Below are 20572 nucleotides of genomic sequence, written 5' to 3' on the forward strand. Positions count from 1 at the left end.
TCTTCTGCCCATTTTTGGATTGGGGTGTTTGTTTCTTTAATATTGAGCTGAATGAGCTGTTTATATATTTTGGAGATTAATCCTTTGTCCGTTGATTCATTTGCAAATATTTTCTCCCATTCTGAGGGTTGTCTTTTCGTCTTGTTTATGGTTTCCTTTGCTGTGCAAAAGCTTTGAAGTTTCATTAGGTCCCATTTGTTTATTTTTGTTTTTATTTCCATTACTCTAGGAGGTGGATCAAAAAAGATCTTGCTGTGATTTATGTCAAAGAGTGTTCTTCCCATGTTTTCCTCTGAGAGTTTTATAATGTCCAGTCTTACATTTAGGTCTCTAATCCATTTTGAGTTTATTTTTGTGTATGGTGTTAGGGAGTATTCTAATTTTATTCTTTTACATGTAGCTGTCCAGTTTTCCCAGCACCACTTATTGAAGAGACTATCTTTTCTCCATTGTATATCTTTGCCTCCTTTGTCATAGATTAGTTGACCATAGGTGCGTGGGTTTATCTCTGGGCTTTCTATCCTGTTCCATTGATCTATATTTCTGTTTTTGTGCCAGTACCATACTGTCTTGATTCCTGTAGCTTTGTATTATAGTCTGAAGTCAGGGATTCTGATTCCTCCAGCTCTGATTTTCTTTCTCACCTTGCTTTGGCTATTCGGGGTCTTTTGCGTTTCCATACAAATTGTGAAATATTTTGTTCTAGTTTGTGAAAAATGCCATTGGTAGTTTGATAGGGATTGCATTGAATCTGTAGATTGCTTTGGGTAGTATAGTCATTTTCAAAGTGTTGATTCTTCCAATCCAAGCACATGGTATATCTCTCCATCTGTTTGTATCATCTTTAATTTCTTTCATCAGTGTCTTATAGCTTTCTGTATAGAGGGCTTTTGTCTCCTTAGGTAGGTTTATTCCTAGGTATTTTATTCTTTTTGTTGCAATGGTAAATGGGAGTGTTTCCTTAATTTCTCTTTCAGATTTTTCATCATTAGTGTGTAGTAATGCAAGAGATTTCTATGCATTAATTTGGTATCCAGCTACTTTACCAAATTCATTGATTAGCGCTAGTAGTTTTCTGGTAGAGTAGTTTTCTTTAGGATTCTCTATGTATAGTATCATGTCATCTGCAGACAGCAACAGCTTTAGTTCTTCTTTATTGATTTGGATTTCTTTTATTTATTTTTCTTCTTTGATTGCTGTGGCTAAAACTTCCAAAACTATGTTGAATAATAGTGGTGAGAGTGGTCAACCTTGTCTTGTTCCTGTTCTTCCTGGAAATGGTTTCTGTTTTCCACCATTGAGAATGATGTTGGCTGTGGGTTTGTCATATATAGCCCTTATTATGTTGAGGTAAGTTCCCTCTATGCCTACTTTCTGGAGGGTTTTTATCATAAATGAGTGTTGAATTTTGTCAAAAGCTTTTTCTGCATCTATTGAGATAATCATATGGCTTTTATCCTTCAGTTTGTTAATATGGTGTATCACATTGATTGATTTGCATATGTTGAAGAATCCTTGCATTCCTGGGATAAAACACTCTTGATCATGTTGTATGATCCTTTTAATGTGCTGTTGGATTCTGTTTGCTATTATTTGGTTGAGGATTTTTGCATGTATGTTCATCAGTGATATTGGCCTGTAGTTTTCTTTCTTTGTGACATTTTTCTCTGGTTTTGGTATCAGGGTGATGGTGGTCTCGTAGAATGAGTTTGGGAGTGTTCCTTCCTCTGGAATTTTTTGGAAGAGTTTGAGAAGCATAGGTGTTAGCTCTTCTCTAAGTGTTTGATCAATTCACCTGTGAAGCCATCTGGTTCTGGGCTTTTGTTTGTTGGAATATTTTTAATCACAGTTTCAATTTCAGTGCTTGGGATTGGTCTGTTTCTATTTTCTATTTTTTCCTGGTTCAGTCTCGGAAGGTTGTGCTTTTCTAGGAATTTGTCCATTTGTTCAGGTTGTCCATTTTATTGGCGTATAGTTGCTTGTAGTAGTCTCTCATGATCCTTTGTATTTCTGCAGTGTCAGTTGTTACTTCTCTTTTTTCATTTATAATTCTGTTGATTTGAGTCTTCTCTTGATGAGTCTGGCAAATGGTTTATCAATTTTATTTATCTTCTTAAAGAACCAGCTGTTAGTTTTACTGATCTTTGCTTTGTTTCCTTCCTTTTTTTTTTCATTTATTTCTGATCTGATCTTTATGATTTCTTTCCTTCTGCTAACTTTGGGTTTTTTTTTTTTTTTTCCTTCTTTCTCTAATTGCTTTAGGTTTAATGTTAGGTTGTTTATTTGAGATGTTTCTTGTTTCCTGACATAGAATTATATTGCTATAAACTTCTGTCTTAGAACTGCTTTTGCTGCATCCCATAGGTTTTGGGTCGTTGTGTTTTAATTGTCTTTTGTGTCTAGGTATTTTTTATTTCTTGTTTGATTTCTTCAGTGATCTCTTGGTTATTAAGTAGTGTATTGTTTAGCCTCCATGTGTTTGTATTTTTTACAGATTTTTTTCCCCATAATTGATATCTAGTCTCATAGTGTTGTTGTCGGAAAGGATACTTGATAAGATTTCAATTTTCTTAAATTTACCAAGGCTTGATTTGTGACCCAAGATATGATCTAATCTGCAGAATGTTCCATGTGCACTTTAGAAGAAAGTGTATTCTGTTGTTTTTGGATGGAATGTCCTATAAATATCAATTAAGTCCATCTTGTTTAATGTATCATTTAAAGCTTGTCTTTCCTTATTTATTTTCATTTTGGGTGATCTGTCCATTGGTGAAAGTGAGGTGTTAAAGTCCCCTACTATGATTGAGTTACTGTAGATTTCCCCTTTTATTCCTGTTAGCATTTGCCTTATGTATTGAGGTGCTCCTATGTTGGATGTATAAATATTTACAATTGTTATATCTTCTTCTTTGGTTGATACCTTGTTCATTATGTAGTGTCCTTCTTTGTCTCCTGTAATAGTCTTTATTTTAAAGTCTATTTTGTCTGATATGAGAATTGCTACTCCAGCTTTCTTTTGATTTCCATTTGCATGGGATATCTTTTTCCATCCCCTCAATTTCAGTCTGTATGTGTCCCCTAGGTCTGAAGTGAGTCTCTTGTAGACAGCATATATATGGGTCTTGTTTTTGTATCCATTCAGCCAGTCTGTGTCTTTTGGTTGGAGCATTTGATCCATTTACATTTAAGGTAGTTATCAATATGTATGTTCCTATTACCATTTTCTTAATTGTTTTGTGTTTGTTATTGTAGGTCTCTTCCTTCTCTTGTGTTTCCTGCCTAGAGAAGTTCCTTTAGCATTTGTTGTAAAACTGATTTGATGGTGCTGAATTCTCTTCACTTTTGCTTTTCTATTAAAGTTTTTATTTCTCCGTTGAATCTGAATGAGATCTTTGCTAGGTAGAGTAATGTTGGTTGTAGTTTTTTCCCTTTCATCACTTTAAATATGTCCTGCCACTCCCTTCTGGCTTGCAGAGTTTCTGCTTAAAGATCAGCTGTTAATCTTATGGGGATTCCCTTGTATGTTATTTGTTGTTTTCCTTTGCTGCTTTTAATATTTTTTTCCTTGTATTTAATTTTTGCTAATTTGATTAATATGTGTCTTGGCATGTTTCTCCTTGGATTTATCCTGTATGGGACTCTCTGCACTTCCTGGACTTGATTAACTATTTCCTTTCCCATATTAGGTGAGTTTTCAACTATAATCTCTTCAAATATTTTCTCAGTACCTTTCTTTATCTCTTCTTCTTCTGGGACCCCTATAATTTGAATGTTAGTGCATTTAATGTTGTCCCAGAGGTCTCTGAGGCTGTCCTTAATTCTTTTCATTCTTTTTTCTTTATTCTGCTCTATAGTAGTTACTTCCACTATTTTATCTTCCAGGTCACTTATCCATTCTTCTGCCTCAGTTATTCTTCTATTGATTCCTTCTAGAGAATTTTAAATTTCATTATTGTGTTGTTCATCATTGTTTGTTTGCTCTTTAGTTTTTTTTAGGTCCTTGTTAAACGTTTCTGTATTTTCTCCATTCTGTTTTCAAGATTTTGGATCATCTTTACTCTCATTACTCTGAATTCTTTTTCAGCTAGACTGCCTATTTCCACTTCATTTGTTTGGTCTGGTGGGTTTTTACCTTGCTCCTTCATCTGCTGTGTGTTTCTCTGTCTTCTCATTTTGCTTAACTTACTGTGTTTTGGGTCTCTTTTTCGCAGGCTGCAGATTCGTAGTTTCCATTGTTTTTGGTGTCTGCCCCCAGTGCCTAAGGTTGGTTCAGTGGGTTGTGTAGGCTTCCAGGTGGAGGGGACTGGTGCCTGTGTTCTGGTGGATGAGGCTGGATCTTGTCATTCTGGTGGGCAGGACCGCATCTGATGGTGTGTTTTGGGGTGTCTGTGACCTTATTTTGATTTTAGGCAGCCTCTCTGCTAATGGGTGGGGCTGTGTTCCTGTCTTGCTAGTTGTTTGGCATAGGATATCCAGCACTGTAGCTTGCTGGTCATTGAGTGGAGCTAGGTCTTAGCGTTGAGATGGAGATCTCTGGGAGAGCTTTCACCGTTTGATATTATGTGGAGCTGGGAGGTCTCTGCTGGACCAATGTCCTGAACTCGGCTCTCCCACTTCAGAGGCACAGGCCTGACAAATCGCCGGAACACCAAGACCCTGTCAGCCACATGGAAAAAGAGAAAAAGGAGAAAAAAAAATATCTCATTGCTCCCAAAGTCCACCGCTTCAATTTTGGGATGATTCGTTTTCTATTCAGGTATTCCACAGATGCAGGGTACGTCAAGTTGATTATCGAGATTTCATCCACTGCTCCTGAAGCTGCTGGGAGAGATTTCCCTTTCTCTTCTTTGTTCGCGCATCTCCTGGCGTTCAGCTTTGGATATGGCCCCTCCTCTGTGTGTAGGTCACCCTAGGGTGTCTGTTCCCACCCTGACAGGACGAGGTTAAAGTAGCAGCTGATTAGGGGGATCTGGCTCACTCGGGCCAGGGAAGGAAGGTGGGGTACGGAATGCGTGGCAAGCCTGCTGTGGCCGAGGCCAGCGAGACATTGCAACAGCCTGAGGCCCACCTTGTTCTCCTGGGGAAGTTGTCCCTGGATCATGGGACCCTGGCAGTTGCAGGCTGCACAGGCTCCCGGGAGGGGAGGTGTGGATAGTGACCTGTGCTTGCACACAGGCTTCTTGGTGGCTTTAGCAGCAGCCTTGGCATTTCATGTCCGTCTCTGGGGTCCGTGCTGGTAGCCGTAGCTCGCGCCCATCTTTGGAGCTTGTTTAGGCAGTGCTCTGAATCTCCTCTCCTCACACACAGTGAAACAATGATCTCTTGCCTCTTAGGCAGTTCCAGACTTTTTCCTGGACTCCCTCCTGACTAACTGTGGAGCACTAGCCCCCTTCAGGCTGTCTTCACGCAGCCAACCCCAGTCCTCTCCAGGGATCTGACCCCCAAAGCCAGAACCTCAGCTCCCAGCCCCTACCTGTCCTGGCGGGTGAGCAGACAAGCCTCTTGGGCTGGTGAGTGCTGTTCGGCACCCATCCTCTGTGCGGGAATCTCTTTGCTGTGCTCTCCTCCGTGGCTCTGAAACTTCTCCCCCACCACCCCCCGTGTCCGCCAATGAAGGGGCTTCCTAGTGTGTGGAAACTTTTCCTCCTCCCCAGCTCCCTCCCAGTGTTGCAGGTCCAGTCCCTATTCTTTTGTCTCTGTTTTTTCTTTTTCCTTTTGCCCTACTCAGGTACGTGGGGAGTTTCTTGCCTTTTGGGAAGTCTGAGGTCTTCTACCAGCGTTCAGTAGGTGTTGTGTAGGAGGTGTTCCACATGTAGATGTATTTGTGGGGAGGAAGGTGATCTCTACGTCTTACTCTTCTGCCATCTTGAAGGTCTCTCTGTACTTCATTTTTAAATTACAAAGAAATCATTTATCTAGAAAATTAATTATTCTTAAAACTAACTTTGTTTTTAATAGTAAAATATGTGAATAAAATATTTTGATGCTATGATATATTCTGTCATTTGACTGATACTCCACCTTCTCCATGCCACTTTTCATGATTGAAGTTAGAATGAAATGCTCTTTTTCCAGAACACTTTTCACCTAGGAGTGGTAATGTGAAGCTGTTATCTGAATTAATGCTAATTCTGATATCTGCATTAATTATGAAAGGAAAAACCAATATATTTTATAATAGAATAATTAAATGAACCATGCTTATAGTAAGACAAGTATCCACTAAATTTGATACTTACAATAATTCTAATCACATGTGAAATATGTATATATTATTTCAAGGAGACTAAATATGAACATAAAATAGCATGTATAGTATGGTCCTAAATATACAAATATATGTCTCTGCTTCACGAGATTGAGTGATTTTTTTTTTCTTTTTACCTTTTGCTATAACTTTTCTATTGAGAAAATACAATATTAGCATAAAAAAGTAAGCAAAGCTTACAATTCCTCTTTTTACATCAAGCAGACCAAATTTGTTTTAAGCTAAAGATATAACTAAAGGAGTTCTCTAATGGTGCATTGCTGTAAGTATCAAATTCAGCCACCAGTATCAGTTTTTATTTAATAAATTAAAAAACTTAGAGGAAAACAAGCAGACTCTTCAATAACTGGAGTTATAGAAAATAGTTTAAATATAGGAAATTGTGATCACCAAACCCAATATACCTCTTATACAAGCAAGTATAAGACCTACAAATCATCTTTTCTGTGTTATTACAATGCAAGTATAGCAAGCTGATTTTAAAAAGTCTATTGGAGTTCACAGAAAGTAACAAAACATGATTATCAATTTCTGAAAGATAGAGAATAGCAGACATACCATAAGGACATGTATTAAGTGAGGATGTGAGAGAAAGAAAAAGCAAGAAAGCAGTGAGTCAAAGGGACAAACACAAAAATAAATCAAACTGCCAGGAGCTGATTAGACTTCTAATCAAAGAGCAGACTGTGTAAAAACACAGTCTGGAAGGAGCTGTAGGTTATACACTGGATTTTTTCCCCGTCTTGCTAATTAAAATCAGCTCTATAATATTAGCAACAGTATTTCTTTAGGCATAAAGACCAATAGATATATTGTACATCAACAATGACCAACATGCTATAGAGAACATTAGAACTGAGTTCATAAAACAAATACCAAGAATAAACTTATAATTTATATTTGTTTATATCTTTATATGTTCTACTATACAGTTTTAAAAAATTGTTTTTATTTATCTAATTCATTAAATTTTACCTAATATTGCTAAGAAAAAATAGGCTTTAATCAATAAATAAACCATGGAGATATATATATATTACTTATTTATATATATAATTTTTTTGTAATTAATCAATTAATTAATTGATTGATTTATTACAAGCGTAAGCTCAGAACTCAGACAAATCTGAATTGCAATAATGATCCTGCCTCTGGCTACTTTTAACAGTGTTAACCTTGGGCAAGTAATGTAAGTCTCATTTTCCAAGCTGTAAAATGATGATGATAATAGTAGGAATCTTTTCACATTGTTTGAACAGGGGAGAAGTTAAATATAACAAATATAATATACAGTGTGTAATCCTTATATATGCTCTGTAAATTAAATGTTATTATTCCCTATTTACAGATTAGGAAAGAAAGAATGGGAATAATAAATTTATTTTCCCCATCTTACCATCTTTTAACTTCCCAGAGGCCACAATTGCTTAAAAAAAAAAGAAGGGGTGTAAAATAAAAATATTTTCTCATTTTGGAGAGGATCTAGAGAGAATAGATCCTTGTACAAACAATACTATCAATGAATTGATAGAAACTACCAGGTAACATTTGGAGAGCTTTATTTTTTTTCATATTTATACCAACAATATATCATACATTGCTGATGTAAAAGAAATATACAAAACTCTTTGTGCTTTTAGTTTTATATACATCAATTTCGCTTACTTGAAAGTCTAAGAAGCATCTTCCGTTTTCTTTCATAGCCTGATTGGATGTGTACAGGTGAAGGCAGACACCCACACCACACCTACATACACCCACTAGTGCAGGCAAGCACACACACATGACATGCAGTGCTGGATGTTTTCTATCTTGACTTAATGCTGTATCATGAACAAAAGACGTGGAACTTTTCATGATACTAGCAATGATGATGAAATAGCACCATCGACATGTCTGCCATACTGTATATCTTTGAAATGACTCGATATTAATAATTTAACAGAGTAAAAGGAGGTAGAAAATGAAGTTAGAAATCCTCAGTAAATAAATGTAGAGCAAAAAAAAAAAAAAAGAAAAGTAGAACCTCACCTGTAATCAATCTAGTGACCTTTTCGTTGTACAGACATGTGGTTGGAAACAACCCAGACATTTTAAAGTGTCATTCTGACTGCAAACAGTTGAAATATATACTAAAAGCATTATATATTCGTGCAGCAGTTTCATATACATTATCTCATGAGATATTCAGAAGAGCACAGTGAAATGGACAGTATTTTCTGTATTACTAATTCTTCCAGTTTAAACACAAACAGATGGTGTGGATTGCTCAAACAGCCAATGAACAACAAACCTAACTCTATAATGCAGGTCTTATCTCCTGGTCCAACAACTTTCCCACTATGTTACATGTTTTCTTACTAAAAGTGTAAGATAATATATATCAAATATTTATTTAAAATGGGAAAAATCAATGCAAAAGAATATGGAAGACTGGTGAATGTATAAAAACTTAATATTGATAATCTGATTCCTGTAGATCAGGAAGGCAAGTACACAGTAACAACTACTAGAAAAAGTAACAGAATCACAGAATCATAACTCAAACGTAGTCAAGTATGTAAGGGTCTTTAATTCTTACAAATTATCTGCTTAGAATATTTTGAATTAGAATTAAAAAAAACCACTATACTACAGTTAAGGAAAAATATGCATACATTGGTAAAAATCTAGGGCTAAATGAAATATGCAGTGTCTGGCATTTTTAATTTGTTGGTTGAATTAGAGTTCATTTATGTTTAAAAAGAGTTTTTGATAAGACAGCAAAAATTATCATCATATGTCTAGATATTCTATTTTCTAACAAGAAATTCTAAAGAAACACTTATAAACAATCAGTGTGCCAGCTAATTTTCATATCTGTTTTATCAACTAACTTAAAAATAAATAATTTCATTTGTGTGGACAGAAACATGAATGTCTCAGTTGATGATATGAAAGTCTACTTTTCAGATATTTAGACTTTATAAACCATACACATTATCTAAAATTAATGTATTCTGCCATCATATAAATATTGATTTTAAGTATTTTGCATATTGTTGTATATTAAAATTGGGTACATACTGCTGAAAGACACGTTACATGTTAATCTTTCACTTTACTAAGAGTTATGCCCATAAAGAATGAAGCCCTGAGGTAAGAATTTTAAAAATCAAAATACCTTTAACCACTCTAAAGAGGTACAATTCAATTTAAATTCACTTTTTGCAGAGATAATATTAATATACTAGAGTTATGAAGTCAGACATATGGAGTTAATTTGTTCATGGGATGATATATTTCCAAATGAATAATAATTGGATGGCAAATATGACTTTATTATAATTGCACCACAAATGTTAAGCATCCTTTATAAAATAAACTACTTTTACCCAATAAATATTTCCCTCCATTTTTCCATTCAAAATACACTAACCTTGTCCTAAAGTTTGTAGGATGAGGATGTCCATCATATAAGGATAAGTAGTCGTATTCTTCCTCTAGAGCAAACGACTGAAAAACAATTTGTATTCTATTTCGTTCTTCTGCTATTATTACCCATGTACAGTTTGCACCATTTGGATATCCATATGGAAAACCAGGGCTTTCTATAGTGCCATTAAGTCCTTTTAAAGTTCCACCACATGTATAAATAAATCCTGTAACAAAAGACAAATAAACAGACATTAATATTACATAAAATAAGAACAATCTAGAAGACATATTATTTGGAAAAAGCCTTTTGTTTTTCCAAGACCCATGTTACAATAATTTTGCAAATGACAATTTAAGAGCTAGGTAAATTATCTATTTTTTTTAAATAGGTAAAACATCAGTAGCAAAATACTAGAAGACGTGTCATTTATCATACATCTTGTGCTTAGTAATTATAAAACAGTTGATGAAATAAAATCCTCTACACTTCTGATTCATTATACATTACATGATCCAACATGCAAACACAATCCTAGAAGTAGTTCCAATCTAATTGGTGTCTTCCCTGAAGTAGTTTCCAATCTAATTGTGGGCACTCATAAACAACATTTTGACTTTAATAATGTTAGTGTGCATTTTGAGTCTTAAAAAATTAACTCCAGTTTTTCTTAGTAAATCATGCTAACTGTTTTGTGTATGCAAATCTCTACCATGCAGCCAATGTGCCTTAGGAAAATCTGTCCCACTCTGATTTTATCAGAGGGATAAAAGGCTCAGACCTAAAAAACAAAACAAAACAAAACCTATGTAATTGCTCTTTGACCAGAGCACAGTCCTAGACTAACCATATCAGAGTGACATCTAAGGTTGGGGAGAAAAATTCAGCCCTGGGCAACTGACAGCAGCCATCTTAAAAACTTCCCTACTAGTTCTATGGGAGGTCTAAATTATTGAGAGCTTGACTCTTGGAGATACCTAGAAAACACAGCATGTTTCTTGAAGAATTTTTTATAAGTATATAATATTCTGTAGTCATATTGGGTAATGTAAAACCCTAAGATTTATAGAATGGTCAGAGAAGATGGTCCCCGGCATGTACCTAGACTGGTTGGTACATGCAATTAAAGCTTGGATCTAATTGCATGAGGCAGGCAGCCATGGTTTTGATACCGGAAAAGGTTTATCAAAAGTCCAGGCTCTCCTTCAACTTGTCCAAAAGAATTTGGTCAAAGGACACAAAACACCAAGGAAAAAATAAACACACATGCTGAGGCTGAGGAGCAAAGAGAGCAAAGAAGCAGTTTACTGAGGCAAAAGTGAAAGTTACACACTCTAAGGAGAAGAGTGTGGGCATCCTCCTGAGTGAAGAGCTGCACTACAGGGTTGATGATCCCCCTTTTTATTTTATTTTTAGCCCTTTGAGTGGGTGGAGGGTCTTTTTGATTACGGGTAGAATATTCATTGAGGGGAGGGTTGAGGTGTGGCCTGGATTGCACCAGGTTGCATCAGCTTCTCATCCTGCGCATGCATTTGCCTCCTGAAGCTACTGTACATGCACTCTAAGAGCGTTTTCCCTTAAATTTTTCCTTACTAGTTGAGCGCCACATGTGGAAGATCATACAGGGTCATCAGCAACCTGTGCATTTTTATTTGCGTATGCTCCCCAGTTTTCATGATCAGAGTTTCTTGTTCAAATGCTACAAAGTTTCTGTTTTAGATGCCATTACTCCATGTGTCATAATCTTATCAAGTGCAAAACATGGAGGTCGCTTTGCCAACTGCCTAATGCCAATATGTGAGTAGGCTGTCCTTGGGCCTGGTCCTGTCTTTCCTGCCTCAATTTCAGAAGTTCTGATGAGAATTCTTCACCCAGATTTTATTTCCACATCTATGTGTCCTACACGAAGCTTAAGTACCATGAAGCTGTCAGTGAGAGATACCAAGCTAATTTTGGGTGAGAGAATGCCATACTACCCAAAGTATCTTTGAAACTGGATGTAGAGATGCAGGAAATTTGGGGCTCCTCTCTCTGAGAAGAAATGAGTACAGTATATGTAATAAAGGTATGGATATTTTTTAAAAGTGTAAGAAACCATGCATCAAAGATGGGAAGCCAGAGTGGTAGATCATGGCAGATGGAGGCTAATTTGGGATGTTGTCCATTCATTCCACAGGAGCACCTTGCTTTTGCTAGGGGAGCCACTTCTCTACCAAACAGCTATATGCTTTGGAATAGCTGACTCTACTGACTAGTGGTGAGGTGGGTGGCTCAGGGCTGGATTAGTCAGTATAACCCTATCCTCCTAGACCTATTCACTTCATTAATATATTCTGATTATCTTTATATATGGGAAAGTCGTAAGCCTGGGTTATTATTCAGTATGTGATATATGACATAGTTCTTGTGATCGTTTTGCCCTTTCAAAAACTTACCAAGAAGCTGGATAAGGTAGAAAATTTTTAAAAATCAATATTTGTGTGTATACTTATAGTTTTGCTCATGCACCAAAAATCAAATAGGGCATTTTATTTTTTTCAAAAAAAAAAAAAAAAAAAAAAGAGAGACAGAAAGGTCCCTTTTAAAATTGCTTCTTGCAGAGCAATTACTTTGAAGCCTTAGGTTAATTAGCTACCACCCATTTCTATTAGTGTTCTGCCTGAACAGCTTCCAATTTGAACTTCATAACTAAATGCAAGCATGAATCCCTTCAGCTACAATCTGATCTATGGGCTGTTTTTTCTTTTTTTAATTAATTAATTAATTTATTTATTTTTGGCTGTGTTGGGTCTTCGTTTCTGTGCGAGGGCTTTCTCTAGTTGCGGCGAGCGGGGGCCTCTCACTGTTGCGGCCTCTCTTGTTGCGGAGCACAGGCTCCAGACGCGCAGGCTCAGTAGTTGTGGCTCACGGGCCAGTTGCTCTGCGGCGTGTGGGATCTTCCCAGACCAGGGATCGAACCCGTGTCCCCTGCATTGGCAGGCAGATTCTCAACCACTGCACCACCAGGGAAGCCCAGGGCTGTTTTAAATAGTCTCAAGACCCATAACACTGATAGTTTTAGAAAAAGGACATATGTCCTAAAATAACAGGCTCAGCCTTGTCCACTGATTCTTCAAGGGCCTGCTGATTCATGCATTTCGATTCCTTTCCTTTTTTTTCTCCAGGCAAATTGGGAACTACCCCTCCTTTTAAGCTTCTTATCTGTGTTCTTCATTTGATTTTCATTTTTGTTTATATATGTTTGATTAAACATTACAGTGTTAATAATAAAGTACATTTTCCAACAGAAGGTTAATAATTTTCACACCCAAAAGATCAGAAGTAAATAGAAACTTTAGAAGCAAAACAAAATTTTCCTCATTTACTTATGCTTCACAAGGTTTGTCATTGTTATAAGCTTACTTTTCCAGGCCATTTCTAGGTATGCAGATAATATGTATATTTCTATGCATTAGATATATTTTTTATAAATAGAGTCAGTCATACTAAGCATATTTTCCTGAATTTTTTAACTTTGTAAAATATCACTGATATTTTTCTGGATCCACATATATATGTTTACTACATTCCTTTTTTAATGACTACATAGTTAAATGGCATATGGTATGTCTGCACTATAATTTATTTGACATATCTCCATTTGATGGTTTCATTCTTTGTGGTTTCATGGGTGTAAAGAGCAGCTTTGGATGTATATCCTTGTGCACTTGTGTGATATATCCTGCAGATGGAATTCCAGAAGTGAGAGTACTAAATTTTAAGAGACATATAGCCAAACTATCCTCAGTAAAGTAAAAATTATTGCTGCTTTCACAAGGTTATTAAGTGTTTCCGACCTCCAACCCTGATTTCGGCAACAGTAGATTTTTCATAAGGCAAATTTTGCAAGGCAGAAAAAAAAATATTATCTTACTATTTTATTTTTGTATTTCTCTGATTAGTACTGGGATCAAATATTTTGTTATATGCTTTTCATTTATTTATCATTCTTTTTTTGTAAATTGCCTTGTCATATCCTTCACATATTTTTTAATGGATACTTTACCTTTTCTTACTTCTTTTTTTAGGATACAATTGCTTAGGTTTCTGGTTTTTCATTGGTAATCCATATTTGCCATTCATATACTGGACATTTCTAAATGAAACACCTTTGCTTATTCATTGCTGTCATAAATTCACAACTCCTTACTGCTCTTTATAGTGTATGTGAAGCTTCTTCTCCTTTGATGATCTTTCTTCAATATATGTTCATCTATTCATCACATACATCATGCCTTAGGTATAAAATGACTAAAAGAACATTATCTTAGCCTGTCTTCATGACAAACTACAACATGAGACAGCAAGGAAATATAGATTATTTTATTATTACAGAATGATTTCTATGATCAGGGTAAGCACACTGCTGTGTAAACAGGTGGAAGCAAACCTTAATCTAGATAGTTTGTTATGTGTTTATGGAAAACTGGTCTCAAAAATTGGTATTGCAAATTTCCATAGATTCAGTCTTTGTTTCTGAGTGCCTTATGTTGTATTTTTCACATCTTAACATTTAATGTCCACTTAGTCAATTTATTCATGAAAAACAATTAAAATTTCCATAATTTGGGTCATATTGTCAATAAGAATTTAGTTAACAATATAGATTTTTAGATTTTCTTTTTTTCTTCTCCCATGTCCATATTTTACCTTTCCTTCACAGTGCAGAACAGTGCAATGACTATTTGTACAGCATATTTTATGATATTTTAAAATTTCTTCTGTTTTCTTTTGTGGTAAGTTCCATGCTAGAACAATATTCACACTGGTGCTTAATTTTTACTTTTTTTCACATTCGTGTTTATCTACTGCAGCGGCTTTTGTGCCCAATCATATCAAGATTTCTTTTTTTTTTTTTCCACTATTAAGCTCACATTTTTATGACACACAACATTGTGTGATAAAAACTTAAGAACTCAGCAGTAGCAATTGCCCTTTTTATTGTGTTAAGCAACACGTAATATGAAGTCTATGCTCTTACCAATTTTGGAGTGTACATTGTTAGATAGCAGATCTCTAGAGCTTTTTCATCTTGCTTGAATGAAATGCTATATCCATTGAACAATAACTCCTAATTTCCCCTACCCCCCTATCCTACTTTTAGCATCTCTGAACTTGACTACTTTAGATATCTCATATAAGTAGAATCATGTAGTATTTGGTCTTCTATGATTTGCTTGCATCACTTAGCATAATGTCCTCAAGGTTCTTCCATGGTATAGCCTATGACAGCATTTCCTTCTTTTTTTAAAGCTGATTTCCACTGTATATACATACCTCATTTTCTTTATCCATTCATCCTTCAATGGATGTATAGATTGTTTCCACTTCTTGGCTATCACGCATAATGTTGTAATGAACATGAACGTGGAAGCATCTCTTTGAGATCCTGATTTCAGTTCTTTCGGATAAATACCCAGGAGTAGAATTGCTGGATCACATGGTAGTTTTATTTTTAATTCCTCAAAGAACTTCCATACTGTTTTCCATAGTGGCTGCACTACTTTACATTCTCATATCAGTGCACAAGGGCTCCAATTTCTCCACATACTTACATATATATGTACGTATTTTTTTTTTTTGATAATGGCCATCCTAACAGCTATGAGAAGATCTCACTTTGGTTTGAATTTGCAGTTTTCTAATGATTAGTGATATTCATCATGTTTTATATAGCCGCAGGCCATTAGTTTCTCTTTTTTGCAGAAATGTCTATCCAAGACCTTTGCCCATTTTTTAAATTATTGTTTATTAGTTATTGAGTTGCATAAGTTCTCTATAATTTTTGGCTACTAACACTATATCAGATATATGGTTTGCAGATATTTTATCCCATTGCATAGGTTGCCTTTTCACTCTTTTGTTTCCTTGTTTCACAGAAGTTTTTAGTTTGGTGTAGTCCAAACTTTGTTTTTTGTTTCACTCTTTTGTTTCCTTGTTTCACAGAAGTTTTTAGTTTGGTATAGTCCCACTTGTCTATTTTTATTTTCATTGCCTGTGCTTTTGGTGTCATATCCAAGAAATTATTTCCAAGACCAATGTCAAGAAGCTTTACCCCTAAGTTTTCTTCTAGGATATTTATAGTCTGGGTCTTATGTTTAAGTGTTTAACCTACATTTAGTTGATTTTTATGTATAGTATAAATTAAGGATCAAATTTTATTATTTTACATATGGGTATCCTGTTTTCCCAACACCATTTGTTGAAGAAACTTCCTTTCCCCATTGTGTATTCTTGGTACCCTTTTTGAAGATCATTTGACCATAGATGTGTTGGTTTACTTCTAGGTCCTTGATCTGTTCCATTGGTTGATAGTCTATCTTCATGCTAGTACCATACTGTTTTGATTGCTGTAGTTATGTAATATATTTTAAAATCAGGAAATGTGAGACCTACTGCTTTGCTTTTCTTTCTCAAGATTGTTTTAGCTATTTGGATCCTTTGTAGTTCCATATGAATTTTGAGATTTTTTTACTGTTTCTTTTTAAAAATGCCATTGGAATTTTGATATGGTTTGTATTAAATCTGTATATCACTTTAGGTAATATGAAAAGCATATGATTTTTTATTTCATCATTTATTGAAAACTTTTAGGTCATAACTAAAATTTCTTCTCCCATACCACAAAATTTTTTCTATGTCATGGTCTTTTCACATATTGAATAGCTCTTCCTCTGATCTTGAAGGAAGAAATTTCTTCTTTCTAATTTATACTGATACATTCATTATTTGTAGAATGTTCTTTTAGACAACAATCACTATTTAAGGCAACATCATAGAAAATGCAAAAACAATTTCCATAAGACACAGTATTCAATGCTTGTTAATTAAATTAATTGCAAAACCTAACTATCAGAAATTTTGCAGGTAATGGGTCACCTGAGTATTTTATTTTATCCTTATTCAATCAGAGAAATGATCTGTAGTGAAATACACTTGCAGTATTCCTTGAATTCGTGTTATATGTATCATTATATAACCTGAAATATTTTTGCTATCAAGATACTTTTTAAAAAAAATCAGAATCCATTACAGACTCTGCTTTGTGGGGAATACAGCCTGTGCCATTTTCCTCTTCAGTCACTTCTATGCCTAATCCTCTCTATACATTTTCACCAGAGCCATCCACCTAAAACAGAGCTAACCCTATGGAAAAATCTAAATAATGTCATTGGCATGCAGTCTAAGCTATGATTTTTGTGTTATCTCTCAAATCATCCCCTGTAAGTGGCATTGAAATTTGTGCCTTTCCCATGTAATTTGCTCATCTTTTTTAGAATAAGCTTTAAATTATCTTACCTCCATTTCTTTTTTATATACTGTTTTCTTTAAATGAAACTTATTCCCTTCATTTCTGCTTAGGCAAAATTTCAGGTCCTTCAATATCAAGCTCAAGCCACTATAAACAGTGATGATCCCTCCTGACATTTTTCTCTCGTTTTTTCTAAATTCTACGATTATCACTTTATTTTTCCACATGTATTTTATTGTTTTCTGTTATGGGGGGAGGGTGTATATGATATATGACATATCTTCAGATGGATTGAGAGGTGTAAAGAAACATCTGTTTTCTATATAAAGCGAGGGAGAACAACAGATGTAACAAAATCATCGGAAATGTATTTAGCCATAAAAAATAGTTTTATATATTTTATTTTAAATTGTATGATCACCAGCCATTAATACAGTGTTTTGATTTAGGTCATGTCTATGTAATATTATTGCACTAGAGATAAGGATGTTTGAAACAGTTGTTGAAAAACTCATTAAAATTTTCACCTAGTTTCATTTTTCAAGAAATCACTATTTTTATTATGTATTCTCTAAAATATGAATTTATTGAGACCTTCTTGTCTACATGTGTCTCTTTAAATTTTAAAATGTAATTCATAGTTTCATTGAAAATACCAGTTTTTCAATGAGCCACAGATTCTGAAGCTAGACATCCTTATTTCACAATCTAACATGCCTTTTGTGCAAATTACTAACCTTATTAAGTCTCAGCTTCCTTATCTATTAAATGGGATAATAAGAGTACCTGTTTTAAAGATTAAACATGTTAACAATTGCAGATCTTTTTGAACAGCATTTTAAGCATAGTGGCTATTATTGATGTTAGCTGCTCTTTCTCCTTTTCTTCTTCCTCTTCTTTACTGCTCTAATTATTATTTTAGGCCATGAAGCTCCATTACATAATTTAACTAATCCACTATCTTTGAATTAAAACATACAGATTTAAATAAACACCCTAAAAAATCCTATTACCAATTTGTCAGAGAATTAAAAATGCCTACTGCCCAAATGTATCTAATATGCTAGCAGATGGATGCCTGTGAAATATAATTCCATAGTTCTAGTTCAGGTTATCAATAAAAACACATTAAATTATTTTATTCTTTATAGAGTAGGACAATTTTCATCTCAGAACATCACACAAATGTTAATGCTGGAGAGCTTACCTTTCTTAAGGGAGAAAATGTAACTTGATATTGGTACATACATTTCCCATGTAGGTTTGTAGAGAATGTGTAATCTTTTATTTATTGGGTGAATGCATGCCAGTTGGGTCAAAATTTTTAATTGTGTTGCTTAAATCTCTCTTACTCTTGCTAATATTTTTTCTATATTTTTAATCTGCTACTAACTGTTGAAAATCTCTGTGATGTGCATTTGTCACTTCTTTTCAGTTTTTGTTCCATATATTTGGACAGTAAATTATTAAGTAAATATAGTTAAAATTAATGTATGGCCCTGGTGAATTTACTTGTGTATCATTATGTAATGATCTTTAGATCCATCAATGTTCACCACATAAAGTCTTCTTTATCTGCCATTAGTATTGGTACATTCAGTTATTTATGTTAGTGTCTATACTTATAATTATTATAAGATTATAGTCAGGGTGGATTTCTTATAAGCAGTGTTTAGTTTTTTGGTTTTTTGGGTTTTTTTTAGCTCATGTGACAGTCTTTACTTTTGGAGTATTTAATCTATTTAAACTTACTATATATGTATTTGTTTTCTGTTTGTTTTGCCTGACATTTGTTCTTTTACTGCCTCCTTTTGTTTTCTTTTATATTAATCAAGTGGGCCTTTTAATTGCATTTATTCTCTCTATTAGCTTTCTAGTTGCATATTCTGTTAAGAGTAACCCTAGGGAGTAAAATGTGTATTCTGGATTATTAGGGTCAATTACAAATTAGTACTCATCATTTCCAGAACAAAGCAAGGATGTTAGAGAATTATAACTCTATCCCAGACCCTGATGTTTGTATTATTGTTTTTGTAGGCTTTAGTTATACATATAATTTAAGCAACCCAGAGACACTATTATTATCTTAATTACTCAGCATTCATTTAGATTTACCTACATATTTGCTTGTTTTATCATTTCAGACCTTTCATCTAGGTTTGTTTTTCTTCTATCTGAAAAATTGTTTCCAGTATTTATTGTAATTTAGTTCTAGCAACAAATACTTTTTTTTTTTTTGCTTTTTTAAGGTTTTATCTATTTTTTATAATTGTTTTTGATGAAAGTTGTCCATTACAAGCTACTCCATCAGAGCCAGAAGTAGAAATTGCACTATGTTGCTTTATCTTTATTTCTTATCACTTATACTTTTTCATTTTCTGTCACACCAACCAGTCTCTCAGCCTTTTTTTTAACCAAAAAAATCTTTCATTCTAAAAATCTAGGTCTGAACTGTATTAAAAAATCAACTAATATAATTATTCAGGCAAAAACAATTTACAGTGAATTCAATAGTTCAAGGCAATATCATTCACTGAGCATGGGCTAGGTACCAAACACTGTACTGAACATTAGGTTTTACAAAAAATTTATAACAGTGTTTCAACCCTTAATTGGCAAAATCTAATGGTAAAGAAGACATAAACAAATACTTTATAGATATATATGGTTAAGTACTATGAGTCCTTGAAAAGCTATCTAAAATATAGACTCGTGGGAAAATAAAGATATTTTCAAATTTGAGTTGATTCTTTAATGTATTAAACTTTTTGATGTTTCATTTTTACTCTAGTTTTCCTAGTATCAGGTAAAATATATCTTTTAGGTTTAAGGTAAAAGATGAGATTGTCCAAGGCATATTTTCTAAAGTGTATCAATCATACTGCTCCACTGGCATGTTGTAGACTGCCCTCACATTTCAAACTTTGTCACTCAGACCATTCTGCATATCCAAAATATTCATTCTTTCCTTCTTGATGGTAAGAAAGAAATATGTAATTTTGCTTTCCTGAATTCATTGAACTGTTTTATAATGTAGCATCCATGTGTTGATTTGTCCATGTAGTTGGGAATTACCTAGGATATTCACCATTTTCTATAATAATAGAATTGCCAGACAGACTTGAGGAATAGCCAAAACATTTCTGGTGGCATTTGAAAGTTTCCAAAGTAAAAAAAATCAAGAAGAAAAATGGGATAAATTAATCAGGATGGAAAGAACAGTTAGGGACAGATATGCCTCTTGAAAATAGAAATAAGTGAGAGGAAAGCCTATCAATCTGGCAAATGAGATTATCTTAGACAAATACTATCAGATTGCATGTAAGCACTAGCCTGTAATGTCAAAGGGAAGAAATCAGTGGTCTCCAGTTGCTTCCTAACTTCAATACAAGATTCTCTAATATATTTTCAACAGCGTAGAATTACTACTATAAATGAATATTCCAGTTGAAAATTATGAAAGTTGAATTATTTCTACAGCATCACCTGCAGACTTATAAAGAGTTCATCAGGACATTATTGTAAAGTTAAGGTCAAGAAAAAAACTACAATAAAATTGTAATATAAATGACTTTTAACTTGATCTGATTAATACAAA

General features: G+C 34.3%; 1 protein-coding gene across 2 annotated transcripts in view; it reads right to left on the bottom strand.

Moving 5' to 3' along the window:
- CSMD3 (CUB and Sushi multiple domains 3) overlaps positions 1 to 20572 on the bottom strand; it is a 1197521-nt gene that overhangs the window by 1041233 nt on the left and 135716 nt on the right. For both annotated transcript variants that reach the window (XM_082433293.1, XM_082433292.1), the window contains exon 2: positions 9687 to 9909. In XM_082433293.1, coding sequence (XP_082289419.1) covers positions 9687 to 9909 — 223 coding nt within the window. The remainder of the gene's footprint in view (positions 1 to 9686; positions 9910 to 20572) is intronic.

The sequence above is a fragment of the Balaenoptera physalus genome, assembly GCF_965194825.1.
Source record: "Balaenoptera physalus genome assembly, chromosome: 17".
Classification (NCBI taxonomy): Eukaryota; Metazoa; Chordata; class Mammalia; order Artiodactyla; family Balaenopteridae; genus Balaenoptera; species Balaenoptera physalus.